Genomic DNA, 22439 nt, shown 5'->3' with positions numbered 1-22439 from the left:
ACAAACATAATAGTCATTTCAAGTCCTATGAATTCAGTGTTAATATTTATGCGCTGCAGGCCAAGCCACATAATGAACAGCGCGCGCTTGTGTGTGTGTGCACACGTGCGTGCGCGCACTTGTGTGTGTGTGTGTGTGTGTGTGTGTGTGTGTGTGTATATGTGTCCGTGTGTCCGAGAGAGGGAGAGAGGGAGGGGGAGAGAGAGAGAGAGAGAGAGAGAGAGAGAGAGAGAGAGAGAGAGAGAGAGAGGGAGGAGGGAGGGGTCTGGGTGTCTACTTTGGTAAGAAGTTACTTCTAATTAGCCAGCCTCTTCTTGCTCGCCTCACTTCTCCAGCCTGCAGCCAGATCCTCTCCTCAGGGACCAGGGACCAAGGACCGCCAGGGCCCCCTCGACCTCACAACACCCAGACCGCAGACAGCCGAATCTTTTTGGAACTGTTGTTTACACCTTTCACCTGACGACACCGGTGCGCAATTACGTACGACTTGGATGGAGAGACTGCATCACAGCGCTGGTCTTGTTTAGTTATATCTTTTGGACTTTGTTTCCTTTGGTGTCTCGACTTACAGATTTAGGTTCATTTGGTGTTTTGCTTGTGTTATCTGGATAGAGGAAACGTAGAATATACACACCAGCACCATTCAAATCCGCTGTGGTTTTGCGCTCCGGGTTACGACAGGTGTATTGGCGCAGCTCCTGTAGCACGACGGCACCAAATCAGAGTAGCCTGCAGAGATAGAGAAGGAGAGAAACAACAGGGGAAAACAAAAACAACAACTGAGAGTTATAAAGCCTTGAAAAACAACCCAGGGTATAAAAAAAGACAGAGAGGGAGGGAGAGGGGGGAGTGATAGAAAGAGAGAGAGAGAAAGAGAGAGAGAGAGAGAGAGAGATAGAGAGAGAGAGAGAGAGAGAGAGACACCCCCTGGAGACTAGCTAGGAGACCCGGCCCCCGGTCTGAGAGAAGGAGAGAGAGAGTGAGTGAGTGAGGGAGTGTTTTAAAGCCGGCAGGAGGCATGATGTCCTACATTAAGCAACCCCATTACGCCGTGAACGGGTTAACGCTGTCCGGCCCGGGCATGGATCTGCTCCACTCCGCCGTTGGATATCCCAGTAAGTAGCACACCCGTGTCTGTTTTTAACCCCTTTAAACCTGTAGTTGTATTGTTTGTTCAAGTGAAAAATGTTTATTTTCAAGCGTAGAGACCGAAGGAATTCACTGAAAATGCCATGCTTTCCTTTCCGCGCGTAAAAGAAGCATCGGAACGCAATGGTTCTTAGCCCAGTCACTTGTATTAAATTCAATCGAAATTCAATTCTGATGTTATGTGTTATGAGTATACAGTTATGAATAGATGTCTCTATGTTTCTTCAGCCACCAGAACATGTGTTCACTTGACCTATAAGTTCAGCGGATTACAGAGTCAAAGAACAATAAAAAATGTGTGTGAATGGAAACGCAGCCTGTTCACACACAGACTTAACATCAAAACAGTCTCCAATCTGTTGCTCATATAATGTAACCTATTTAGAAAAGGATGTGCATTGTATTTTATTTCGATGCCATAATGTTTTGTTGCCTGATCAGCATCTGTCATCTGTGAGAAGTGTGTAGTTTGAATGAAACGTTGCAGATCATTGGTATTGAAGAAAGAAGGCATTGTAAAACGTGGCCTCTTTGTAGCCCTAACAGTCTTCATGCTTTTAGATTTTCCATTAATAGAGTTTTATCATCATTATTATAATTGATAATCTATAACACATGTTCTTTCGTTCGTTCCTCTTTATTTCGATTCAAATAGTCTGATTATGACAGGTAAAACTTGAGGACCTTTTACATCCATCGAATTTAAAAAAAAATCAGTCATCGACGGCATTCGTTGAGACAATAAAAGGCACTTTCTTTCAGCACCAAAACACCGGATGTAAATATAATACACTAACGAAATTTGTGACTGAAATTGATAAAACTTCGGGGAAACCAATATTTTGGTTACGTTCTGTGATATCTAAAAGAATCGGAATTTTTCGGCAATTCCCCAAATGTTGTCTGAACCTTGATAAAGTAAAGGAATAATAACATTTATTTACTGTTGTCTTGTACAATAAATAGGTAGGTCCAAATTCATTTACTTGCTTTATTATCGACAATCGAAGTTGTCTCTAGTTTCGTTCTTGCTAGAAATCTCTCATCTAATCTCGCGTTATTTCCAAACTATACTATATGTTATAAGCAAATCCTTAAGGTTTTTTTTTGTTTTTGTTTTTTTTTGGATTAGGTTATGCCAACAGATACACTCTTTGTCAAGGAGGGCGCTTGACAACTATAGGCCTCCCAACATCTGGGCAACGTCAGATGCTGTAGCCGACATATAGGCTACTATAATTTAGACCCTAAATTCGTTGAATATCGGGACATAATACTACTACTCCGTAAAATACTAAAACTACTACTACTACTACTACTACTAATACTAATGTGGATTGATTTTTTCCCCAGACACCCCACGTAAGCAGCGTCGGGAGCGCACCACCTTCACGCGCGCTCAGCTGGACATCTTGGAGGCGCTGTTCGCCAAAACGCGCTACCCGGACATCTTCATGAGGGAGGAGGTAGCGCTCAAGATCAACCTGCCCGAGTCCCGAGTCCAGGTAACGATAACAAAGAAATAGTAAAAGGGAAACTATGTGTGTGAGAGAGTGTGTGTGTGTGTGTGTGTGTGTGTGTGTGTAGGTGTGTGTGTGTGTGTGTGTGTGTGAGAGAGAGAGAGAGAGAGAGAGAGAGAGAGAGAGAGAGAGAGAGAGGGAGAGGTGTGGTCATGATGGAAACAACACAAGCTTTACCAGTTTGATAATTAAGGTATTAATGGTAACCAGTTGATTAGATAATTAAGTGCTGGTTTTATAATGAACTCCACCCCATCCCCTCCTGTCCTCCAGGTCTGGTTCAAGAACCGCCGTGCCAAGTGCCGCCAGCAGCAGCAGCAGAGCACGGGCCAGTCCAAACCGAGGCCCCCGAAGAAGAAGGCGTCCCCGGCCCGCGAGGCCAGCTCCGAGGCCAGCGCCAACCCCGCCAATGGACCCTACAGCCCTCCGCCCCCTCCCCCAGGCACCGCCATCACCCCCAGCTCCAGCTCCGCCAGCGCCACCGTCTCCATCTGGAGCCCGGCCTCCATCTCCCCGCTGCCGGACCCCCTGTCCGTCTCCACCACCCCCTGCATGCAGCGCTCCACCGCCTACCCCATGACCTACACCCAGGCTCCAGCCTACAGCCAGAGCTACGCGGGCTCCTCCTCCTACTTCACCGGCCTGGACTGCAGCTCCTACCTGTCCCCCATGCACCCGCAGCTGTCAGGCACCGGCGGCGCCCTGAGCCCCATCACCGCCTCCTCCATGGGCGGGCCCCTCAGCCAGTCCCCCGCCTCGCTCTCCTCCCAGGGCTACACGGCCGCCTCGCTGGGCTTCGGAGCTGTCGACTGTCTGGACTACAAGGACCAAGCTGCCTGGAAGCTCAACTTCAACGCCACTGACTGTCTGGACTACAAAGACCAGAACTCCTGGAAGTTCCAGGTCTTGTAAATACAGGAAGTTGGGAGTGGGGAGGGGAGGGGATAGGAAAGGAGGTGAGGAAGGGAACGAAATCGAAGCGAGGTGAACAACCCAAGATTGCGTTCAGTGTTAAAAGGAAGAAGGAAGAAAACTTGGGACACAGAAATCAACTAATCATATCAGTCTATGAACTAATCAGCTGAAAAAAAAGTCTCTTTTTTCATTTGTGCTGTGTGGAAATGTGTGTGGAAGCTGTGTAGTAGTAACTGATCTGTTGATGCTTGGCTTGGTGATTGTAACCAAGAGATGACAGTAATATATCTAGAAGTCACGCAACAAAGAAAATCAACCTTGTAATCAAGGAATGGCAAAGTATGTAAAGCAATATTGCAATATCTGTACAATGAGATCGAATGCGTCTAAATGAACAACAGCTTTAATGCTTCATATTTGTTAATCATCAATCGCAGTTCAGTGGATTAAAAGGTAGAAATTGTTGTGAATAATGATTTTAATTACAGTATCAGCATATTATTGATGATAAGAGGATTTAAAGAGAACATGAAAAACAAAGGAAGTCTAGTCACATGTAAGATGCATCGTTTTGATTGCTGACTCAGTGGTTGTAGTTAATAGAAATATTGTGCAACATTAGGCCTGAATGGTACAGCTGAATCCAACTTCAGAAACAGTTTGACTGGCCTTGACTTGGACCAAATTTAAAACAGTGCTTATTTTTCCTCATTACTACAGCATGACCATTGTCCCCCTGAGTAATGACTAAAATAGACTGCCTTGAATTTGATGTTGAGAGTTAAAGCACGAGAATCGACGAGAGTCCGAGATTATGTTTATTTCTTCCTTCCACACTTTTGTCTTTTATTTGCTCTGATGTATTTCCTTTTTAAAGCTGCTTTTCATTTCCATGCTAAACAGACACACTACTGGACAGACATCTGAAGGACACACAGACAGATGTGGGTGTCCTTAGGGTGGCCATTAATTCAATACCTAACCAAGAAAACAGATTCCCAGTAGCCTTGTATGATGCTGACCCTCTGCAGCCTGTGTGTGGTACGGGGGGGGTAGGGGTGAGGGTTACTCGCTAAAGTCACTGCAGTTCAAACCTGTTGCCTTTGAGCATGGTTGTAACCATTAGCACAATGGTTCATACAGTTTTAAGTAAAATAGGAACACCCAAGACAATCTGGGCAATGATGGCCGTGGCTATCGGCAGCCAAGTCCCCACCCCCCCCCACCCCTCCCACCCCCACCCCCGCTCCATCCCCCCCACACTGTGTTTGCACGGGGCTAGTGGTTGACCGACTGTTGAAGCAGTTCTTGAACATACAGACTTTACAAAACCCTGTTGCCGAAAAAGTCAACCGCTCTAGCGCTCGAGGTGTCTGACAGGAGAGAGGACTGCACCAGAGAAAGGGAAGGGACTGGGCCGACACGGAGGAGCCAGCCCTTGCACAGAGAGTTTGGTGTCTCTCTCAACTCCGACCTGTAAAGATGTGATGGATACCACTGTATGTGTTTGATGTATCGTTTGATCTTTTTTTTTTTTTTTTTTTTGTATTAGACTAAAACAACATTATGTTTCTTTGAAAATTTGTGAATTCTTTGAAGTAAAATTGTGGTAATTTGTTTTGAAGTTGATATTATTATCAGTATTATTACTATCATTATTAATATTATGTCTCCAGCTGACATCGATATTGCTAATATACTTTTTGTTGTTCTTTTGTAAATATTAAAACTTTACTTGAAAATGCAATCATGTCTGGTATCGGCAATGTGTTGTTACACAGGCACTCCACCCAACCGAATCTCTCTCTTTCTTAATTTCTAGACAACTGCCAACTTTTTATTTTTTTCTGTTTATATTTTTCTGGTTTCTTCTTTTTTTTTTTTTCAAACTCAGGGTTTTATCCAATAAAAGTAGCAGTAATAGGACACAATGCTGTGTATGCTTCTTAATCATCTACTTTTATCTTTTGCATTGCTATAATCTTCTCTGCTTATTTTTCTGACATGAATGAATCTTCTTATTTTGTATATTTCATCTGTCATGTCTCCTGTGTTTGACCAGTCTCACCACTACCATGCTAGATAGCTGTGATGTTTCTGAGGCATTAAACAACTTCATTAAAACCATGGGGTCACTGTGTTTTATACTTCATTAGGGTTTGGGTGTTTAATTACTGAACATTGGCTGTCATTCTGAATACTTGAAGCTTTATTTAAATGACTAGAGATGCCAAGTAGGTAGCAGAGATTGACTTGCTGGCATGACACTGCTGATTCAAGCATCACTAAATCACACCTAGGCCTACCTAATACACCACAGAGCATTAAGGTAGGGCTATACCTCTGACATGTGTTATCCCTCTATATCTCTACCCTTGGGGCTACGATGGGAGGCAAAGTGAGTGTCGGACATCCAGAGAGGGGAGATTGGGAATCAGTTTCTGGGAACATTCCACTAATCCATACAAGAGGTTGAGTGGGTATAAGGCAGAGATGAGAGGGAGCGGGGCAGAGAGGACAGACAACAGATTAGAACTAACCATAATACTGAGTCCCACCGCTCCACCAGCCACCGACTGAAGCACGAGAGAGAGATGGACAGATTATTTTGGATTGCTGGATGTCTCTGTGCTTCGCTGCCACGGAGGGGCCAGAGGGGTCAGCTCCACAGGGGTTGTGAGAAGTGCATTGGATGAAAGGTTTTTGGGACGCTATTAGCTTATGGCTCGTTGATATGCTCTATCCCCTGAAACACGGCTGTGGGCCTTAATTCAGAGTGACACAATAAAGGTAGATGGAGAAAATGTTGAAGCTGTTTTACGCATGGTATATGGTCCATCCCTGACTGTTTTACTTGTTGTTAATTGGCTCTGTTGTCTTTGAAGTCTTTTAGTTGTGTGGCTTTACAAACTCTGACTGGAGGACACATTGCCACTGGTGGAACACAGACAATAAAGATATGAATTGAATTGAATTGAATTGAATTGAATTGAATTGAATTGAATTCAATTGAATTGAATTGAATGGATTGGAATGGAATGGAATGAAATTAATTGAATTGGAATGGAATGGAATGGAATGGAATGAAATTAATTGGATTGGAATGGAATGGAATGGAATGAAATGAAATGGAATGGAATGGAATGCAATGGAAAGGAAGGGAATGAAATTAGTGCTTCTATGTGTTGGGTTTGGTGTGTAGACTGTCCAAAGTTGTCCAGCATTGCGACTGGCTGTCAATCAACCAATCAGAGCCCATATTCCCACTACACATCTCTCGCTTTGAGCTGCTTGGCTAGTATTGACGGTACTGACTGGACTTTTTTCGGCTACAAATGAGCGGCTGTTTTCAGCTCATTGTACGTGTGTTTCAGCGAGAAACGATAATGTCCATACTCAGATTTACTATCTAGAAATTAGTGGTTAATCAATTAATCACAATGTCACTCTGGAATCGTGTATCTTTCTCCCACAACTTGTGTTTTCCTATTTTTAAGAGGCAGTTAGGCTTCAAATAACTGTGGAGAGACATTCAAGGGGAGCTGTGTGTGTGTGTGTGTGTGTGTGTGTGCGCGCGTTAACTTTCCAATAAACAGTTAACCAGTGTCCCTTCATAAATTAATTATTCTCTCTCTCTCTCTCTCTCTCCCTCTCTCTGTCTCCATACAATTCAGATGTAAAGGAAGCATATCAAAACAGCAAGGTAGATACATGTTTTATTGTCTTCCTGAAGGTACAGCGAGTGCTAGAAACAGTAAATATGAAGACTTAAAGGGTAACTTCGGCATTTTTCAACCTGGACCCTATTTCCCCATCTTTTTGTGTCTAAGTGACTAAAGGGGACAACAATTTTTGAAATTGGTCCAGTATTGAGCGAGATCGCGTCAGCCGGCAGCCGCGAAACGGGCTGCAATGTAATCCGACGGGGCAAATGTGAACCGTCAATGTACGTCCACTAAAAGTGCTTGTTTTTGCCACTGACAGGCTCAGATTGTTATTATAAGTGTCTGACAACATTATGGAAAGGACCCTACAGAGAAATGAAACGTTTTTCTTTACCTTTCGCTTGATCCGGTCTGTGTGTAACCAAGTCTCGCTCAAGTCTCGCGAGAGTTGAGTTGTTGCAGGATGTTACTAGCACTTACCAGTGCACAGGATTTGATCCAAGGTGAGCATTCATACAGGAGCCCAATTCAAATGTCAAAAGAAAGATATTCTATAGTCACAAATGGTGACTATCAGGCTACATCATAAATCTTCATTCACCGGCACCAGCCTCTTTACCTTAGGGTAAAAAAGTGTTTTTAAGTGTGATCCTACGAAGGTTTATTCATTACCTATGTGCGTTTCTCAAAGCAGCACTTAGAGCAGGAGTGTACCAATGTTAGAAGCCACTGTGACGATGAAATCAAATATATTCTGGTACAAGTTCAAAACAGTTTCCAAAGCTGTTTTAATATTACTTTCTATTCACATTATCCTTTTCATAATGTCATATTGTGAACATTTTGTGCTCATTTGGGTTGACGTTGAACCTGCACATCATGTAAACTTAAGGGGAGCCCACCTCCTGCACATACAATACAACTTTATCTATCCCACATGGGGCAATTTAAAGATTTAAATATCAATATGGCTTTACCGGATTCTCTTGGACGGAGGGTGCAACTATTTCCTCAGACCACCGCCTGCGGGGCTGACTGGGATTTAGCCTGCAGGGAACAGACGGCTGGTTTCAGGCCCGTGGTGACACAGCATAATACTGGCCCGCCTAAAAGCTCATTAACAAAGTGCAGTGTAGTACGCTCACTAATGGGCTTGGGTGTTCCTTTTACCCAAGTTGCGCTTTTACAAAAATGCTATGATTTGTGACCCGCATGGATCTGCATGTTCTGGTGTGTATGTTCTGGTGAGTGTGTAAAGAGGAAGAAATAGAGGAATAAGATAGACAGAGTAACAGTGAGTCCAGGGATTACATCAGACCTGATAAGAGAAATGAAGGAAGAGAGAGAGAAAGAGATTAAAAAGAGGTATAAAGAATGAATGAGGTGATCAGATTTGGGAGTGGGAGACGAGAGAGAGGGGAGGGGGATATGAGCAGATATAACATGTAGGAACTAGGGACTACATGGTGCCAGGTTGTTTGATGGCCATAGATGGATAGAGATAGGAGAGGCTGAAGGCCCCCTCCTGCGCTCTGCACTCCAGTCCCAGGCAGTGTGGGCCTGTAATCCCCTAGTCGCAGCATATGGACTCTGGAGCACAGCGGCAGAGACACAGACACAGATACACTCAGGACTTAGAAATATGATTCATTTCTTTCCCCTCCCTAATCCCCGACGAACAAGCTGGCGGCCGGGCTGCTCTGGAGGCACACTGTAATCATGCCACAGGCTGCCAGAGCTGACCAGCCTCTCCCTCCCTCCCTCCCTCCCTCCCTCCCTTCATCCCTCCTTCCCTCCATCCCTCCTTCCTCCCTCCTGCCTGCCTGCCTGCAGTCCAATTTCCTCTTAATCGATTCCTAATCCCAACGCCGCCAAGCATGCACGCACCAAGCACACATATACACACATGCAGTATATGCGCAGGCACAACAAGTCATCATCAAACGCATGCACACACACACACGCACACACACATGCAAAGAGAAAGAGAAAGTCATCACCAAAAACACAGACACACAAACAGCTACAAACAAAAGGCACAGATACACACGCACACGCACACACACAGACAATGGCACAGATTTACACACACACATGCACACAATATTTTTGCCAGGGAAAAATAAAATAAAATTAAAAAGAAATCCGTGATGAGACATAGTTTTAGAGAGATGAACTGGCATCATGTCAGAGTAGTTGGGGACGTTTTGTACTATTGCGTGGGAGACAAGACAGAGTCAAACCTGGGTCAAACAGCATTTGCCAATACTATTTATAATTTGTTTTTTTTATAATTAGGTGGCAGATAGGTGGGGTTTGCCATGTGCATAGGGCAATAGAATGAGTGCCACAATGTTTAGATAATAGGGAAGTATATTATGGTCAATTTAATATACTTTCTGACACTTTCTCAATTGTTCTGTTGTCCTAAACCCTACTGGAACCCCATTAGACCCATTAGAAAAAATGCTAAGACTATTTGCAAATAGCATTTGAACAGAGCGCAGTCTAGTGCAAGGCCATTCTCAGCGATAATGATTGGAAAACTACAGGACTGTGATCACATAGTCCATATCGTGATCATCCATATAGGATGAAATCCTCCATACTGTAATCCATATTTCTATATTACTGTAAGAAAAAACACTGCACATTCATTCTACAATCAAATCATTCTAGAATTAACATTTGCATAATATGTGGCTGTGTTAGAATAAGTAGTGCTAGTTTATTGACAGCAACATCACATTTACAAAAGAGAACTGTCAGTTAAAACACTTAATTACTGTGTATTAAATAGACATTTAGACCAATAACAACATCAAAATATTTTTTAAATCTGGGTTAGGGTTAGAGTTAGGGTTATCATCAAACTGTCATCAAATTAATAATACACAATAATGATTTAATAATTTTGTCATAGTCATTAAATAAGATTTGTAAGCGTGTGGTAATGCTGCCAAAGCACACAGCACTCCAGCGTAAGTAGGTGTGGGCGATCTGCAGCTAGTAGTGGTAACAGGATCAGTATTACAGTATGAATGGATCAACCAGCTACTGTCAACCTCAGCATACACTTATGCTAAGGTCTTTACTGCAGATTACAATTTAACACCTAGTTAATATCACTAATAGTAAAAGTCAGAGTTTAGATCCACAGATTAATGATGTCTTGGACTCAAATGGTAGTCTGGATTATGGGGAGCGCTTGGCGTTCAGTTGTCATTTGGAACCAGGAAGGACGAAGAGTAGATAAGAGAGAATTACACATCATTTAACATACATGTAGAAGGAGAGATTGTGACTGACTAGGGCCGGCTGAGTGATACAGCTCTAGAAGAAATTGAGATACAACATCGAAATTTTGTGGGTTTTGTGGGTGTGTCTGTGTAAAATCTAACTTTTATGAACTTGTGAACATGTGATTTCACACCAAAAAATATTCTCATTCAGAAAATTTATTGCAGAAAATGTGAAGCATTGTCACTGCTGAGCCGCCTGGTAAGACTGCAGTCTGGACCACTGAACAGCGTCGGGGCTGAGTGCCTTGCTCAAGGGCACAACATTACTTGTTGAAGGAGGTGAGAGCGTTGCTTGTGCTGAATCCCAATATCTGGACTCCGGACTCACAGATTGACTTTGGTTTTATGTAGTCTGACATTGACCGAAGTGGTCAGTGTGAATATTTGAGTTTGCAAAGGTGCAGGGCTGCGCAACTGCATAAAAGGGGTAGGGCCTACCTGGCGCCTTTTATATCATCATATCCCTAGTGCAATGAACTGTGGGAAATTTCACAAGTAAAGTCTGCAGGGTCGTGGACTCTCTGGGAGTCCACATAAAGCCCCCCCAAGAAGTCTGCATGATAGCTCTTATGGACCTGATGAACTTTGGCAAAGGACAGACTTCTGGATTCAGCACTATTCACTTTCCTGGTCCAGATTTCCCCAGCTGGTCCAGGGATTCAAACCAGCAAAAAGCTCTCCCTTCCTCCTTCTGCCTCTGTCTGCTTTCTTCACATTTTTCACCCTTTTCTTTCCACCTCTCCTCGAAGTTTGCATTCCATTTTTTGTTATTTACAATGCGTCTAACCCATCCCTCTCTTCTCCCACCCTGTATTCCTCATTCCCACCTTTCCTTCCCATGTTCCCCTCATCCCCTCCTTCATGCCACCCCTCCTGCTGTGTCCCCTCCTTCATGCCACCTATCCTGCTGTATCCCCTCCTTCATGCCACCTCTCCTGCTGTGTCCCCTCCTTCATGCCACCTCCGTGTGCCCCTTCGCTCCCTCCACTCCACCTCTCCTTGCAGTTTGTTATTCTTGCTGATCTAATTTAGAGAATGTCCCAAATCCTCTTAGTGTCCTGCTCCCTCAGCGCAACACTAAGTGAATTAGACAGGATTACTGTCTCTCTCTTCCTCCTCCTCCTCCTCCTCCTCCTCTTCTCCTTCTTCTTCTCCATACTGTCACTCTCTCCTCATCACCCCCCCTTCCGCTATCTCTCCATCTCTATGTCCATCTTTCTCTGGACATTTCTCTTTCCGTCGGCAGGATTATAGTGCTCTCCCTCTCCAGATGACAAATTGGTTCCAATGTTCCCCGGTGACAGATGCTCTTGCTGGCCCCAGTGCATCATGGGACATAAAGTACCGTTAATTAAACTTTGACCTCTTGCAAATGAAAATAGAAAAAAAACCTGACATAACACAGATGAAGTCCACTAAACATCGTGTACAACTTCTACATAATGACCAGAACACAGGAAGAGAGGGGAATGAAATTGCAAGTTGCAAAAGAATGCATTGAGCAACTAATATTGGTTGTTACAGTAAAGAGAAAAGCCACACTGAAGCACTTTAACACTGTTAGAAAACAGCTATTGGCAATGTACCTTGCATTTCTGGGCCCGTTTTGTTGTTTGGTGGTGTATTTTCCTTATTTCTGCGGATAACTGGCTAAACGTAGACAATGTGACTTCACATTGAGATATTTCCAGCTCATGAAGTTTGATAGCAGAAAGTCACCGTCAACCAATCTTCCTGTTATGGCTGTTAGGCTATAAAGCAAAGTGACAAGCAGCAGTTCCATAGTTCAAGCCAATATGGGAACATTGAGGATGTCCAGGAGTCTAGTGCTGTGTGAGTTTGGTTAAAAGAGGTCTAACCTTAATGAGTATAGCAGTTCGAAAGTCTGTGTATCCATCTTTGTATTAGGCTACCATTAACATATAACGGCTGTATTACCATTGAATGGCAAATACATGGTGGAGTTTTGCCAGATTTATTCAAATTTGGCATGTAGGCTGTATCGCGGTGCTGATGTGGATAGTGAGTTTCATAGTGATAGTTGAACCTGAGTTTCAGGTACACACCATAATGTAATTGGGCATGCCCATATGAACCTATAACAACCAAATTTTATATACTGGTTATTGTGGCCATTGTGGTATAGGGGAAATGTTTTTTTGGCGGGGTTAACATTCTTAAATGTGACCTTTAATACTGTACGCATGAGATGAAATGAGATGATATGAGATGAGATGAGATGAGATGGAGGAGGAGGCAAGAGACCATATGGCAACGTAAACATAGAACAAGCAAATGAAAGAATAAATGAGAAAGGAGGCTTATAAATACAAGCGGAGAGGAGGGGCCAAGTGGTAAAACCATGGCAACAAGGTACACACGCATCCACCGTTAATAGGTTCCCATCCAAGCCATGTCTATTTATATCAGTGGTGAAGCAGATCCATTATGTATATTTGTTAGCCTATCATCATTTTAGCTATGTCGACTTTAACATATTTCACTTTGTAATATTTTACTGACTCCATCCTGTCATCCTTTTGACATTGCATAGGAGAGATTATACACAGTATACTGTAATGATGTCCTGTTTTGTTTTGTGTTTTGACTTGAGTACATTTTAAAGGCGCTACTCTATATTTTTACTTTACTTACTTTAATTTTACTTCTACTTCAGTAACATTTCAAAACAACTGTATAACTACTTGAGCAAGGTATTCGTCTTTCCACCCCTGGCAGAACCGTTGCAGTCCGGCCTGTGTGCTGCTGGACGACGGCCTGAGCTTTTGAACTTTGCCCCCATTAGGCCACGACATCATGAGCCCTACTGTCTTCTTTGTCTGACTAATGCACAGTGAATATATCTTTCATCTTCTGGGATATGATCATAGAAATGTATTATTCTTATAGAGCTCCACTTTGTCAACACACTTTACTGCATTTAGTAGAATATCAGAAATGACACCAAGACCTTTGCATCGTTCAATCCCCCTTTCACCATAAGCCCCCTGCATTTCTTCACCCCCCCACCCCCCCTCTGCTTTATATGCTCCTCTTTCTTTGTCTTAGTGCCAACCTCTCACCATCTCCTATCTCTCTCTCTCTTTCTCTCCCTCTTTTCATCTCTCTGTGCCATCTGAACACCCCCCCCCCCTTCTCCTCCCTCACTTTCAGTAATTCCAGCGTTGCCTCGCTCGCTGGCGTAGCTCGCCCTAATCCAGCTCTGACCTCAATCCCGTGATGTAACGGATCATGTGACATGGAGAGAAAGAGGGGGAGAGAGAGAGAGAGAGAGGGAGAGAGAGAGAGAGAGAGGGAGAGAGAACAGCGGACATAAAGTGGGGAAACATGGCCTAATCCCCACTGCTGGAGCCAGGAGCCACAGACCAATCACACACTGATGGGGTGGGGGGGCAGCCTCCATTAAGTTACAAAATATTAGATAGACACACACACACACACACACACACACACACACACACACACACACACACACACACACACACACAGCATGCAGGTACACACACACACACACACATATAAACGAAATTTCTCTCTCTCTGTCTCCCTCCCTCTCTCTCCAACACACACACACACACACACACACACACACACACACACACACACACACATGCGCGCAGGCACACCCCATTTGGAAACAACAAGTCAACATGTTTGTTTCATCTCTGTGAGTCAGTGGTTATTTACATGTCAGTGTGTGTGTGTGCTGCCAATAACAAAGACCAGTTTGTTGATGATTGATGAGCAGCCTCACACTGCTTACAAATATTTACTGTGTGTGACTTGTCATGCACTATATAATCTATATGAGGGCTTATACATGCCTGAGTGTATACACAAACATAACACGTATACATGAACTGGTCACCTTGAAGAGTAAGTGTCACTGTCTAGGTCTTTATCTTTGGGTTAAATCATCATATACTTCCCAGAGGAGCATTATGTAATTGGATGAGAGCACAAGCACAGCGCAGGCCAGAGGTGTGTGTTGACGGGACAGTTTGACACAGACGGCCAAACATGTCCTCCTGATATTAAAAAACCAAACCATCATGGTGGATGGGGGTTTGAACAACTATACATAGTATACAAGCTCAACCATCTAATGCCGTACAGTGGGGGCTGGGGTAAAGGATGTTCAAGGATATTTGGGCTTTTTTTATAACTCAGATGAGTAGGCCTATGTCTAATCAGGTCTTATCAATTATCAGCAATAATTTAAAAATCTGAGGAATAGTGCTACATAATAATATTCCATAGTCTCCTGAAACTGGACAGCAACAATGCATTTCTAGAAAATAGTTTATTTGAGCACATAAGGTTGAAACCATGTTTAAAACCAATATATAGCCTAGGCCTAATACTAATAGACCTTTAATACTAATAGTAATACTACTACTACTACTACTCCTACCAATACTACTACTACCAGTAGGAATAAGAATTTTTTTTTTTACATAATATTCCTTGTACTTGAAGAAACAATTGGACATTGGATTTGGTCTGTGAGCACTATACCATCGCCACAAAAGTTAAAGTCTGTTTGATGTCTCACATCATTTGCAACTCTTTGCCAATAAATTAGAAAGGGTTCATTGGTGATAACACAGCGGTTATATAGCAGTTTATCTAAACATCATGAAACTTGATATACATGTTTTAAGTTCAGCCACCACACTTTTAAGTCAAATCAAGAAGGTGCCACAAATGCTAAAAATGGATACTGTATTTATCTGGTTTACCTGCAGTGTGGCTGACATTTGACCTTGACTGATACTTGCAGTCATGGCCTATCACAAAATGGCATGTAATTCAAAGACAATCAGGACCTTAAATTAGACTAAATATACCAAATTTCATGGAAATTCGAAGGACCAGGAGCACAAAGTGAGTGACTTTAAAAACATTTTTTTAAAACCATAGTGCTTGACATGCTCTGTATAGCTCAACATCTTTGACCATATAATGCACTCACATACATTCTTGATGAGTTTGGGTTGGAAATTAGGCTTTCTGGGACTGTCACAGCTCAGCATATATAGGTATATTTTACTCTTTATACATATTAGCAATGTAAACAGCAATTTTACAGCTTCAATTTTACTGTTTGAATTACAGATTGGGCCTTTAATTACCATAATTGCTTAGATCCTGGAATCACCAGTTATGGCTATATTTATTTTCGAATGTCATTTCCATGTACACTTTGTAAAAAATGGAAAGAAGTTGCCAAAGCAAATACAACCAGCAGCATTGTGTGTTGCTTCATTTGTTCCATTGTTTTTTGTCAGAAGCCCTTTCTGATGGCCTGCGTTTCTGAGCTATGCTAAAACAGGTCAGCAGGGGGAGTGGTGGAGAGACTAGCCAGCATAGAGAGAGAGAGAGAGAGAGAGAGAGAGAGAGAGAGAGAGACTCCAGCACATGGCCAGAGAACCGAGGCCTGGACACATACACACACACACACACACACACACACACACACACACACACACATCAAAACTCACACTGGTACCGCGCAGCAGCACAACCCACATCCAAGAACAATAAGGCACTGAGAGAATGGACCTTGGAAAGAAACAAAATGATCCAGTAGATCCCATGATGTTTTCACATGCAAACACACTGTTTACCAGTTTATTCAAAACTATCCCAGACTGAGTCAAAATTTGGTTATTAGGGTTGTAATCTCTTTGTAGGTGATCAACTTTATTACTTGAAAAGAAGAATGTGGGAAATACTGAACAATAAGCAACACTTTGAATATATGGTCGATCAAAACAGACTCCTGATATCATTTAGTGGTAAATAAATGTCAGTGATCAAGGCAAGTCAAACAAGCACTAATATAAACACATGCTCATTCACCATCATTGTGTTACCTTTCTTCCCACATAATGTGCCCAGACATAGGCTTTAAGAAACCAAAAAATGAGCATGTAAAGCATATTCTGAGCTAAGGCAACATAGATGAAGGCTGAATTATTAGGACAATATTCTTAAGCAATTAGATATATGCTTGGGACACTGACATTTTGAGTTATTTCATTTTACTATTTTCTTAGAACACTTTTTCATGTTATCACATATCGATATTGCTTACTAAATAGCTCAAATATGATAATATGATATAATATGACACAGTATGATACAGTTTTCTCCAATATGTAGGGTTACTTTCAATGGAATCCAATACAGATTGATAATTATCTGCTTGAAATTGCTGTCAGTATAATAATAATCCTTTACATTACTCCAGGTAATGTAATCTGATTACTTCGCTTTCAAAAAAGATAGAGAAAGGAAATGTATTTCAGTTTACAGGTTGCAAAATTGAATAGCCTTGTTACCATTATTAAGAATCTAATTAACCATTATTTGAAGATATGTAAACATGGTATTAGAAACCTATTTGTGTCTATGGTCCCAAAATAAAAATGCATTTTTGCCCAACCAACCAACGGTAACTGACTTCATTCAGTATCTGATACAATATGATACAATATGATATGATAAGATATAATACAATATGATATATGATACAATGTGACACTCAATATGATACAATACAATACAATGAAATGCTTAACTGGTCTATAGACATGAAAATTTAATTTGTGAGCCACAATGAGAAGCAAGTACACATATAAAGTAATCACATACAATAAAAGTGACACATACGGCTCTGTGCATACACACTTTATTGTAAACAGGCACCATCACTGTCACCATTTCACCAGCAGCTACAGTTCTTCACTTTTGTGTGTGTCTCTTTTACAAACCCTGCAGCACTGGTGGCTGAACAAGGTTAATCCCTGGGAGCGTCCCCTCCACACACACACACACACACACACACTCTCCGTTCTTCCATCCCTCCTCCCCTCTCCTCCTCCATCCCCTTCCTCCCCCTCCTGCTCCTCTTCCTCCTCCTCCCCCCTCTCCGTCTCTTTGTGCGCTATGCTGTGTTAATCTCAGTGCCTCCGCGGTGCACTCATCTAATCTGACCCCACTCACTCCCTTACCCCCTCCCCTCTCTCTCTCTCTCACACACACACACACACCCACACACACGCGTCTCCCTCACCTCCTTTTCCACCCCCTATCTCCACTCCTACCTGGACCTGGACCTGTCCCATCTCTCCAGGAGGGATGTAGCAGAGGGTAAACCCACCTAATTTCAGTTTACACACCTTTTTATCTGTGGAATAGTTTACCCATCCTTTTAGGCTGACATAAATCTTTATTACATGAATTCATAGTAGTTCATACATCATAGTAAGTAGTATCAAACTGATGTAACTTATATGAGGATGGTGTCTTTTAAGGGAAAAAAGCATAAATTAAAGTGGTAATCCACAAGACGCTTTTTTTTTTTCATTTTGTCTCCATCTTTGGTGCCCAGCCCTCATTGCTGTGGTGTTTCTGCACTGCACTTCCCACAGATCACCTGTCAATCAAACAGTGTGTCCAGTACTGTGACGTCTTTCTCCTTGGATTTTCTGTTGATGAAGTTTGAGTTTCTTTTCTTTGTCTGTTCAGCCATGGTGGCTGTCACTGCTCACACTAACTACCCAGTTCTTCTTCTGTTTATTCCAAACCAACCGGAAACGTAAAACGCATCACTTCCTGTGAGGAAGACTTTTCCCAGTAAAGACCTACCAGGCACCGGGTGTTTAGAACAGCAAATGTAAAAGCTTTCATGAACTGGATATAGATTGATTCACTATTGTGCTACAGCAATCAGCGATAGAAATGTATATGAACTATTATTATTTACATGAAAATGTAGTGGATTATTGCTTTAATGCTTTAATGCTTCTCTGAAAATAGAATAGATTTTTAGTTATATTGCTGGCTGGAGATTAGAGTTTGGCCACCTTTTTATTTTATTTTACAACATCATCATCTCTCCCCCTGTCCTTCTCTCCCTCCTCTCCCCTCAGCTCTCCCATATAGTCTCCCTCTATCTATTCACCTGTCTGCCCCCTCACCACCCACCCTCGTTCTGTATTTCTACCCTTTTCTGCCCCTTCTTTTCCCCCCCCACCCTAGGGTGCCCTATCTGTCTTCTGCCACCCCTCCCTCCTCCTGGAACAAACTATTTTAAGTCCTGGCCAGTTTTAAAGTATTTTTAAAAAAACTCCTCGTTCTGCTGGTGTTGTGTGTTAAATCCCAGCCCCCCCCCCCACACACACACACCCCCATCCCACCCCACATATCTGCCCCTGTTTCCCTTCTGTCTTCTGTCCCTCTCTATTTTACGTCTACACCCCCACCCCCCCTTCCCAAACACACACACACACACACTCACACACACACACATATACACACTGTACCAGTTGTGCGCTAATCTGGGGTCTGTCTCTCTGACCCCCTGCCCCCCACCTTCCGCACGCACCCCCCCCCCCCCCTCACACCCCTCTCTCTCTCTCTCCTCCTCAACATCTAGCCCTGTCTCTCGTCTGCCCCCCCCCCCCCCCCCCCCCTCCCTCCACCAATCCCAGCACTGTGTTAATCTGGTGCTGGTCTGACGGTCAGCACTTTGAGCGGCAGACAGACAGATTGGCTGTAATCCCCTGAGTGCCACAGATGGAGCGCCACTATGCAGACCTTGGGGAAGGTGAACGCACATGCACACTTGCGTACACACACACACACACACACACACACACATATATATATACACAGATGGACACACACAATTAAAAAAATAACTATACACATACCCCTTTACATACATTAGATGCTGAACAATTAGAGCATCACACATGACTGGTCACATAATGGTATCACACGATACTCCACACTGTCAAATCACACTGTCACATACTGCATGTTCTTCATGAAACAAGCTCCAGATACACACATTTATATACAGTACATATATTGACCTTAGGCAAATAAAACAAGAGAAGCTGATAAGTCAAACCAACTGTAATATGAGTAAAATCAGTGATGTGGTGGTAAATAAGAAAGTGGCTAAATTCTGATCTGTAGTTGGTGATCTTCATAGGGCAAACAACCACAAATATGAACAAATCAACTGTATTTTCAGAACAAAATATAATTTTTCCCTTATCCTCATATCACTTAGACCAGTTTGATACTATTTACCATATATACTATGAATTTACCTCATCTCAACCTAAAAAGGACGGTAAACAAAATAAAGTGGATTTATTAACAAGTTACAAGTGGAGAAACAATATAATCCAGTATATAGATACGGAGAAAAACAGGTATAGGTCACGGGTTCTCAAACCCAGAACCCAATTTGAGAACTGAGTCAGACTCATTAAAACAAAGCCCATAATGCTCTTGTACTCTCATATAAGGAAGCACCAGACACAGGCTCATTCAGACCTATCTGACCCGTTTTGAGGTCCAGTCCAAAGTTCACAGAACCAGTCCATTTCTTGGCGAACACAATATTTTCAGTTTTCCAAAGTATATACCATAATCTCATATTGAACTAGTTATCAGTCATTATTCAGGCCTCTTTGGAACAACAAAAGCACGGCTCTCCTCGGCCCACATGATGCTTTTCTCACAGTGTTCGGGTCCAAATCCTGAAAGAAACCACTCTTTGATACGCTGCCCTGTAATCCTGCACTTAGATTAGCCAGGGGTTAGCTGTGGCTATGAAGTTTTGCATTTTTTTTTACCCAAAGAATGAAATAGTTTCATACCGCTTATCTGATTCATAGTGTGAAGCCACTTCTTACTGTAATCTGGGAAAATGTGCGGCATTTCAGGACGGGTTTGGTGAGAAGTTTTTCTCAGTACAGACGCCGGTTTAGACAACAGCAAAGAGAAGAGAAGAGAAATGGAAGGGAGATGAGAGAGGAGGGAAGAAGAGAAAACAAATTGAATTGAACTGAACTGAACTGAACTGAACTGAATTGAATTGAATTGAATTGAATTGAATTGAATTGAATTGAATTGAATTGAACTGAAGTGAATTGAATTGAATTGAATTGAATTGAACTGAAGTGAACTGGGGTTCATTAAATCCAGTCCAACTGTAGTAAGAGGTCTAGTTTGGATCAGAAATGGCACACAACAAAATAAAAAGCCTATAAAAGAATATTTTTACATTCATTTTCAAATCATTTCTCTGGATAGAGATTGAACTACACTTTACCCTGGTTGGTTGACTATGTGTGATTGTATGTGTGCGTGTGCGTGTGTGTGTGTGTGTGTGTGTGTGTGTGTGTGTGTGTGTGCTCATACCACTGTAGCTGTGATGGCCATTCAAAACAACAGGATTAAAGCCTGGTGTTTGATTAGATGTTTGTTTGTCTATGTGTGTTTCATTGTAATGAATATAGCTGAGGCCGCAGTAGTGTGTGTAGTGTGTGTGTGTGTGTGTGTGTGTGCGTGTGTGTGTGTGTGTTTCACTGTAATGAATATGGCTGAGGGCATGGCTTTATCCCCTTTAATCAAGGAAGTAGAAGGATGAAATGAAACACTGATGAGGGAATGATGTCAACCCATAAGGGGATATTAATTGTAATGCTTGGGTCTCACGTCTGTGTGTGTGTGTGTGTGTGTGTGTGTGTGTGTGTATGTGTGTATGTGTGTGTGTGTGTGTGAGGGGTACAGAACACATTGTCCTCCAAGAATAGAAAACGGGGCAAAGTGGTCACTTGTCATTAGAGGAAAATGGGGTTAAGGACTAAGGTTAGTGTTGGAATTCAAGTTAAAGTTAATTTAAGGGTTAAGGTTACAAGTGCTTACGGTTAATTAGAAGTGTGCGTGTGTCTGTGTGTCTAAGAAAGAGAAATTAAAAGAGAGTGTGTAGGCATGCACATTAACGGCCACATGCGTTTCCCTCACTATTTGCATGCATTCACATTGCATAAATACCAGTTAGTGCATTTGATTTAATTTACCTACCAATAACAAATACCAGTGGTCCCATTATCTAGCTCCAGTCCATTCTAATGTCATGAGGGCCAGTGCTCAGTACAAGGAGTTTGAGGTTGATGTTACCAACACAAATATGGTATTTTAGCCCCATCTAGTGGTGCAGCTGGCACCAGGTGAGAGACAAAGGCTCACGCAGTAAAGGTCTCTACACCTCGGTCTACAAAGGCTACTGAGGATGCATCCGGTTTCTAAGAATAGTGTTATTGATCTGGGATTATAGGTCAGGTTACATAACTGTAAATTAGAACCTAAAGGGAAAAGCTGCTCTCAAACACAGCTCACGTACGGTGTTTCTATGATGTGGGACGGTTTATTCACCATGTGTGAACATGTAAGCTTGTTGCAAAGCTAGAAATGCAAAGAGCCAAGACTTGCTTAATGATATAATCTACAGATAAAGACAAATCCTCTTGCTGCTCCACTGACACTGAATAGGAGACATCTTCCTGGAGGCAGTAACAGTACTACTTGAATTTATAGCAATATTTCTGCATTTTTTTGGTTGCTTGTTACCAATGGAATGACATACAGTTAATTTGACTGTAAAAACTCAAAACATTTTATGCAAAGCTTACGCACCAATTCATGTCAAAAGAAGAGCTTCAAATTTTGCCCCTTGATTAAATCATATAGCCTCAATTCTGTGGTTTCTATTAAGGGAGACTTCCTTGTTATTTCAGATTTAGTGATTGAATGTTGAATATATGATTCAACATTCAACAACATTCATTCAACATTTAATGATTCCTTTTCAGGAAAATAAATAAAAACTGTAAAATTCTTCTAACAAATTACCATTTGATCAAACCTTTATATACACTGTTGCATTAGGCTTTATAATTCTCAATATTTTTTATCAACCTGTTGCAGCTTTCAGTTTTAGTATACTGTAACTATAACAAACAACTGGTTCGGTTAAATGACAGACTGCAGGGGGA

The 22439-nt window shown here is 42.2% G+C and overlaps 1 protein-coding gene across 1 annotated transcript; it reads left to right on the top strand.

The window, feature by feature from the left end:
- Nucleotides 1–902: 902 nt before the first annotated feature.
- On the top strand, nucleotides 903–3581 carry LOC139910075 (homeobox protein otx5-A-like). Its single transcript, XM_071897277.1, has 3 exons — nucleotides 903–1115; nucleotides 2503–2654; nucleotides 2943–3581. The coding sequence occupies exons 1-3, from the start codon at nucleotides 1019–1021 to the stop codon at nucleotides 3579–3581; spliced, it is 888 nt and encodes a 295-aa protein (XP_071753378.1). The 5' UTR covers nucleotides 903–1018.
- The last annotated feature ends 18858 nt before the right edge of the window (nucleotides 3582–22439 follow it).

The sequence above is a fragment of the Centroberyx gerrardi genome, chromosome 6 (genome assembly GCF_048128805.1).
Source record: "Centroberyx gerrardi isolate f3 chromosome 6, fCenGer3.hap1.cur.20231027, whole genome shotgun sequence".
Lineage (NCBI taxonomy): Eukaryota > Metazoa > Chordata > Actinopteri > Beryciformes > Berycidae > Centroberyx > Centroberyx gerrardi.
The sequence above is the reverse complement of the archived record's forward strand: the minus strand, read 5'-3'. Positions and strand labels throughout refer to the sequence as shown.

Coding starts and splice junctions, on each gene's coding strand:
- LOC139910075 (XM_071897277.1), top strand. CDS start 1,019: ATGATGTCCTACATTAAGCAACCCCATTACGCCGTGAACGGGTTAACG. Junction 1,116..2,502: donor CTCCGCCGTTGGATATCCCA/GTAAGTAGCACA, acceptor TTTTTTCCCCAG/ACACCCCACGTAAGCAGCGT. Junction 2,655..2,942: donor TGCCCGAGTCCCGAGTCCAG/GTAACGATAACA, acceptor CCTGTCCTCCAG/GTCTGGTTCAAGAACCGCCG.